Consider the following 7,878-nt stretch of genomic DNA (forward strand, 5'->3'; position numbering starts at 1 on the left):
ATAAATACTGATACGTATCCAGTTTATGATATTTGCCAACAAGATTGATACACACAGTTTCTTTTTTTAATACAAATATGTTTTAATATACAAACAATAATACAATTTACAATAACAGTTGTTACAAACAATGATTTATATTCAAAATTTTTACAAACAAACAATATCGAGTCTTCTTTTTGATCTGGAACTTCCTTGATGTCTTATCAAGGGTTTACTATAAGCATTTTAATTTTGAGTTGATGTAGATGCAATTCACTTAACAGGGAACTAACTAGCTCTGTATTCTTCTCTTTTTGCCGGCCACAAGCTGAAGTTATGTAATGTTTTCTTAAAAATAGTAATGTCTGATATAAATCCACTGAAGTTAAATGGTTTGTAATGTTCGAAATTTATGAATGTTGCTGGTCAAATATATGAAATTCCCGATTATTAACAGTTAATCACAGTTATAGTTTCTGAGGTTTATAGTATACCAACTATAGCAAACCAATAATATATATATTGTCTTTTGGCGTGGTGTGTTGGTTATATTTATAGCCATGAAGAGAGTTTCTCAATATCAGCTTACGCAACAATACAATATAAATGATACACCAGTGTTTACGTACACATGTATATTGTTGATTCTTACACTCGAGAATCTTCTACAACTTTAGTGAATAGGTGGGAATTTCACAATACAAACTTAACAGTGTAAGTTATGTACATGTTTAAATATGAATTTAATTTAAACAGACATTGATATTAAAACATGTATATGTTAGTAAATCCATTAGAAAGGTTTCAGTGTTAGTATTACTTTACACAAATGAACTCAACCAATAAGCAAATGCAACATATTGATTTTGTTTTACAGGTTCATATTATAAATTTAGTTGTGATTTGGTTTCAGTTTAATCTCAAATTTGCATAGTCTTGTAAGTTAGAGTTAAATGTGTATTCATTACTACTGATAAGATTATGCTTAATTATATTTCAGTTCATTGGTGAACTTACCCATGTTCAGCTATCCTATATAATTGTATTGTGATCGTTGTCTCTGCAGGGGGAATTCAAAAACCAAGAACTGCCTTTGGCAAGAATAAAAAAGATTATGAAGTTAGATGAAGATGTTAAGGTAAATTTTAGAAATATTAAAAATTTAACTTCTCCCCAATTTTGTGGTTAAGTTCAAAATCTAGTTATAAAATATGTCTTACAAACATTAACAAGAAGATGAATTAAAGTTATTTTTAAATAACTAATAAAAATGTTTTTTCAAGAAACATTTAATTTATAGTGCTTCTAGTTTCATATAGTTTATTCTTTTTTGAACTTTAATCTGAAGTTTAAGTAATCTAGTTCCACAATATAATTACAACATGCAATTTTATTTAGTTGGAAAAGCTTATTAATAAATAAATTTTATCCCAAATAATCAGCTCTTCAAATTGTGTTATGCTTATAAAATGAATCTTTATTCTGTGATTAGGGAATGCATTAACAGATGTTTTTGTTCGAGTCAAAGAATTCAGAGTATTTTTAAAACTTGGCTATTTTCAAATGAAAATTTCAAGGAGTTTTTTGACACGTTACATTCAAATTAAAAATCATTTTGAAAATGACTTGCTTATTACTTCTACAGTTTATATACACAGATTAAAATGTTTTACAACTGACCTGTTGAGTATTTTTATGAAATAGCTATAACTTCTATAATAACATTCAGAAAAGAATCTAAAAAACAAAATAATTATAAATTCGTATTTTATAGCAATGGGAAAGAATTCAGTTTAAGTTCCTTTATTGTTTTAAAGATTAAAAGTGGAAATATTTTGCTACATACATGTAGGAGTGTGATGTTCCAAATCTTGATTGTGAATGTGTTTTACTGAGCTCCATTAGTTGAGATTGTTTTTGAAATATTCAGAGGTAGTATATTGAAGGATATATATTATTCTTTGAATATTTAGGTTTTCTCTGTCTTTAAATCAATAGATGATCAGTGCTGAAGCTCCAGTGCTATTTGCCAAAGCAGCAGAAATCTTTATCAATGAGTTGTCTCTACGAGCATGGATACATACAGAAGATAATAAACGTAGGACATTACAGGTATAGTTGTTTGAAGATGCCTGGTCATTGATCTAATGTAGTCTTTAGAGCATAAAGGACAAGTATATTTAATGAAAAAAAACAACAACAAAGTAATTATAAAATATTGTTTTCTAGCCATGGGAAAGAATTCAGGTTAAGTTCTTTTATTATTTTAAAGAAATTTAAAACTGAAAGAAACAACGAAGGTGGGAGGACCTTCTAAAAAATACATCTGACATATAGTTAAGGATAAAGAGAAACTTGCAAATTTGAGACCTTAATCCTTTTGGTGCTGTACCTCTACTAGAATAGCTACTAGTAACATGACTGTAACCATAATAGTAAGGTGTGCCATCTTTTGTCCACATCAAAAACCGAAAAGGGAATCAAAGGGAAAAACACAAGATATTGATGTAGAGACTGTGATGTGGCATTATTCATGGAAAACTATTTCATAGATTATCACTGTCTGAAAAGTGTTCTCCTGGGATGAAAATAATATGTACATATAATAGTGTATTTGAAAATCGTTCAGTGTAATATTAGTGACTTATTATTGTGCATGGTCAAACATTCTTATTATACACTGTGTATTATGTGACAAACAGTCTCTACCAATGTGTTAGTGACTTATTATTGTGCATGGTCAAACATTCTTATTATACACTGTGTATTATGTGACAAACAGTCTCTACCAATGTGTTAGTGGCTTATTATTGTGCATGGTCAAACATTCTTATTATACACTGTGTATTATGTGACAAACAGTCTCTACCAAAGTGTTAGTGGCTTATTATTGTGATGGTGAAACATTCTTATTATACGCTGTGTATTATGTGACAAACAGTCTCTACCAATGTGTTAGTGACTTATTATTGTGCATAGTGAAACATTCTATATTATACACTGTGTATTATGTGACAAACAGTCTCTACCAATGTGTTAGTGACTTATTATTGTGCATGGTGAAACATTCTATATTATATGCTGTGTATTATGTGACAAACAGTCTCTACCAATGTTGGAGTTGTGGGGAGATAAAGGGAACAAACATTGTGTGGGCGAGTGAACCTGTTCCAGTGTGTGGGTGTAGAGGGAGTGGGAGGGAGGAAGAATGTAAACAGAGCTAGCCAGCAGGCACTTTTCATCTTTTTTACAGTATTTCTTATTACCTGATGTGATTAATATATTTTTTAATATTTTGATTTTCCTCAGTCTGTGAAGACCTATCTAATTTGTCTCGTCTAGTCCTTAATGTATAAGTATTCATCACCTTGATAGAAAGTTTATCAACTGTTAGAAAAAAGTAAAGACTTTGTATTATTGGAAATAGTCTCCACAAAATTGTTTGCAAAATGAAAGATTATTACTAAGGATAAATGGGTAGTAAATGGTCAATCTTTGTTGCTTGGAACATGTTTTTTTTTAAGTAAACCAATTATTGACTGTAATATTCAGTACCGTGTTAGTTGCCACAAAGATTAGGGCTTAGATGCCTAACCTCGTCACTCGGCCAGGGCCAAGTATTACCAGGTAGCACAATACCCGGCCAGGGCCGACTATCTGGTCAGGTATCCAAGCATCCCTAATTATTACAAATACACTGTATATGCTTGATTTGAACAAAAACAAGCTTGCATTTAAAAGATTGAACTGTAAATCTGATATTGTAGTGTTGACTATTAAGGTATGCTAATAAAGAATTGGCTTGATCATTGTTATTAAACAATGCAAAAGTACCATCAACATACTTAGCATAATGAAGAGGCTTGAATTCATTAGGACAGTTAATCACCTGCTGCTTTTCTTGGTAAAATAGGGGCAGTACAAAATATCATAACAGCTTTGCTGGGAAAGTTGCAACAACCTTTCTTCATACTGTTCTGTTTTCTGACACACTCTCCTAGCACATCTAACTCCATATACTGTAGATCACTCTTGTCACTTCTCAGTTTGGCATTTGCTAGTGCAAACATGCAGTTACTTGCACTTATCATACAATGATTGTTGCTTGAACTTTAACTTTTGACAATTTTATTTTTCTATTGTCATTCTTTTGTGCAAAGTTTCTCCTTTCTTTTTTCCACATTATGAAATCACAATTTAATGTCACTAATACTGCTTCTGGTGTGGATCCTCAAAATACTGATCCTGCCAGACTTAAAGCTACTGTGGCATTGGGCTCTACTCTTTCTGCTAAGGTGGTTTCAGCCTTGATGAATTGGGAGTTGGAGTCTTATATGTGGCCTGTAGCATCTCCTGAAGCAAGGTCTGATCATTCTTTCCCAGGGGAATCTGTTCCTGAGGACAACAACTTTGGCAGTCTTTTCTTTCTCTCTCGTTTTTGCTGCTCCTTCCCAGTCTATTTCCGTGAATCTCCCTTGTCCTTCCTCGACATGGTATCTCAGGTTGGTTACCTTTTATTTCTTTCCTATGATTCTTCCCCTTCTGATTTACATTCTGGCCTGGTATATGATTATTTTGCTTTTCCTCCTTCCCCAGATATTTTAATTCATGCTGACGACCAATTTCTTTCTCACCTTTGTGCAGGCACCAGCATGCTTCATCCCCCACGTTTGGCAGATGTACATGTTTTAGCCTACCATATGCTTGAGTATCCTTTTCTTGTCTCTGGAATCCTTTATTTAGTCATGGGGTTTTGATCCTTCTTCTTCCCTTCCCTTTTATCCTTTGCCCAATTCTCACATCTTTGCCTCACCCTTACTACTCTCCTACCTTATCTTTTGTTTCATCTCATTTCCAAAGCTATCCATCCTTCCCATGAAGGGTTTTCAGTGGATTCACATTCCCTTCTTTTCTCCACATTGGCAATGTTTATCTTCTTTGGCTTTGTCACTCCATACCTAGTTACTTTGTTGTTGGAACCTCCTAGGCAGGGCCGCACTTCTGACCCATCTGTGTTTGTCGGCTTATTATCTGTATGCCCTTTGTCCAGCTCCTTTTCTTTGCCAGTCTGTTTTTGGAGATGTTCCTGATTCTTTAGGGTCTCGTGTGGAGGCAGCATGCCAATATTTCTCCATTTCCTCTCTTGTTTCCTGGTTTTCTCAATCCTGTCCTTGTCCCACCTGCCCATTTTTTGGCTCCTAGTCTTCAGATCTCCCATCATCTCCTTTTAAGATATCAGTATCGTCGGTATCTACTCCTTAGATTCAGGCACAGTTGTCCTAATTTGCTTATCTGTGGCAACCTTTTGCAGCAGGATGCATTGAGTTCTTCAGGTGTTGGCACACAGACTGAATCTTTGTTTTTTCTTTCCTCCTTCATTGTCTCCAATTCCTGGACTGTTACTCATGGACTAACTTTTGTCCACCACCCCAGTGACTGGAAACTGTGTGTGGTAAAGACTCCCTATCTCCACTAGTAGAATCTGGGGGTAATGTGCATTGGGGAGTTCTGAGGAACAGTGCTCTGGAAACAGTGCAATAGGTGAACCAAATTCCCAAAATTTTTAAAAGCAATCCGACCCTGATTTATTCAATCTGATGATCAGCAGGGATGGGCAGGATCCCCTTTAAATCATCAGATTGAAAAAACCAAACCTGGTTTCCAGTCACTGGGGTGGTAGACAGAAGCTTTTTCCCCAAAGTGTTAGAGTGAATTCCTCCACTCTCAGAGAAGAGGGTGAAGTTGGGGGCCCTCCTATCTCGATTCTTGTATGTTTTTATTCCAGATGTTGGTAGAAGCAGCACCAGCCTACAGTGGAGCCTATTCATAGTTCAGATTTGATGCTTGGCTACCCAGTTGAGTTGTGCATGGTCTCTCTTTTTGATCAATATCAGTTCAGTACATTGTTCATGGAAGGGGGGGGGGTCTACTATCTCCTTGTAATTCCAAATGCAGAGTGGTCCCATCCTGGGTCCTTGGTTGAGCAAAGTTGTTCTACACCCTCCCCATAATTCTGGAGGTAAGTGGAATGCTCCTTGCCTACTTGGTTGGGGAGTGAGGATGAATGTTTATAATTCCAGACCGAATGAGTTCTGTTCCTTTGGTTGAGTATGGCATATACGATCCCATCATTCTGAGTCTGGGGTGTTGCCTTTCGGGCTTCTTCAGGTTGAGTTGAAGGTTTGTCTGTTTATTTTCATGTCATGATTCCGGTGGTTTGGAATGCATCACTCTATGGCTACAGGTTGGGATTCAATCAATATAGTATATATATATATATTTATACATACATAACATTGTGGTACAATTGCCTTAGCCACCAATGTGGGATATATGGACCAAGACCCCTTAATTCCAACCGTGAGTTGTGGAACCTCAGCTATCTGGTTGGAGCTGGCCTATAGTGATGATCACTCATGTACACGTATGTTGGATAGTCAATATTTGAAAATAAAATAATGTATGAGCAAATAATTAATTAATTAAATGTTAAACTTAATAAAATAATCTGATACTTTGTGCGTGAATGCCTTGTAATGTTTACTGATAATCTGCAAAATTTGATGACGATACGTGTACATTTTAAAAAGTTACAGTATAACTGCTTTATGGTTCCTTTCAGGAACAAGGGCTGGTTGAAATCCACCCACCTGTATTGAAAAGGTTAACTAAAATTCAAAGAAGCACTGTGAAAGATTTTTAAATTTTATCTGACTACAAAGGGTTGTGGATTTACAACTTTCTGTTAGTAAAATAATGATGATATATCAGTTTAACCCAATAATAATGACATGCTTCAAACTTAAGCATGTTAGATAATTCTTGTTAATTTTTTTTCCAATAACACAGGCCTGCGATGGTTTTATTGTCTTGAAATTTTTATATGTTGAATCCAGAAATGATATCAATTTTTCTATGTCACATACAGATTTTTCACAAAACTTTGTATGTACTTTTACATAAGTGAATCATTTTCTCTGAAATTGGGTCACTAAATGTTGACAACCACTGGCTTTAGATTTCCCAAGACCATATGTAACGTGAGAGTCTTATCAATTGCTCTAGAATCTATGAGAAACACACCACTAGTATATAAACAATTAACAGGCCACAGGGCGTGTCATTACTGGATAGTATTTTGTTTGTGTGTGCACTTTGACATTATTTTTTCTTTTCATTATCATTTTTGCATCTCTATGGCAAGAGGTTGTGTAAATGACCCAAATATATTCTGTTATATTTATGGTAACTTTATTGTAAAGAAACAAAGGGAAAACATTATAAAATTCATCAAAAAAGCATATTATGCATATTTCGGAATAAAACTTGGGGACCAAAACAAATCATGGGCTCCACACAAAGTTGCACCATTTGTGTCGAAGAGTTGAGACAATGAACTAAAGTTTAGTAAAAGTCTTTGCTTATTAGAATTCCAGTGGTTTGGCATAACTCTAGAAACCATAGAGATGACTGCTGTTTTTGCTCATGTAACGTACAAGGCTACAACATTCAAAATAAAAAGGAAATTTCTTATCCGAACCTTCAATCTACTATAAGACCTGTTGCTCATGGACCTGATTTACCTATGCCTACTCTACCAGAGACTGTTGATATAGTTTCATCTGATGTCAATAGAAATGACAATAGGGATTGTTTTCAACCTGAAACATTTGGTGAACTACAACTTTTCACACAAGGTGAACTTAATGATTTGATGAGAGATTTGGGCCTTCCAAGAATTCTTCAGAGATTTTGAGGTCCAGACTTTGAGCTAAGAACTTAATTTCTCCAGGGTCATCATTTTACTGATACAGAAATCATGAGAAAGAGCTTGCACCATACTTTTTGCAAGCAGGTTCACTGGTTTATTGCAACAATTTTGCTGAATTAATACCA

The 7,878-nt window shown here is 34.6% G+C and overlaps 1 protein-coding gene across 3 annotated transcripts in view; it reads left to right on the top strand.

Annotated features, from left to right (window-relative positions):
• LOC106469191 (nuclear transcription factor Y subunit gamma-like) overlaps window positions 1-7,878 on the top strand; it is a 58,967-nt gene that overhangs the window by 13,675 nt on the left and 37,414 nt on the right. For all 3 annotated transcript variants that reach the window (XM_013929654.2, XM_013929655.2, XM_022397629.1), the window contains 2 exons: window positions 1,049-1,120; window positions 1,981-2,094. In XM_013929654.2, the coding sequence (XP_013785108.1) occupies window positions 1,049-1,120; window positions 1,981-2,094 (186 nt within the window). The remainder of the gene's footprint in view (window positions 1-1,048; window positions 1,121-1,980; window positions 2,095-7,878) is intronic.

The sequence above is a fragment of the Limulus polyphemus genome, unplaced genomic scaffold (assembly GCF_000517525.1).
Source record: "Limulus polyphemus unplaced genomic scaffold, Limulus_polyphemus-2.1.2 Scaffold3348, whole genome shotgun sequence".
In the NCBI taxonomy this organism is placed as follows: Eukaryota; Metazoa; Arthropoda; class Merostomata; order Xiphosura; family Limulidae; genus Limulus; species Limulus polyphemus.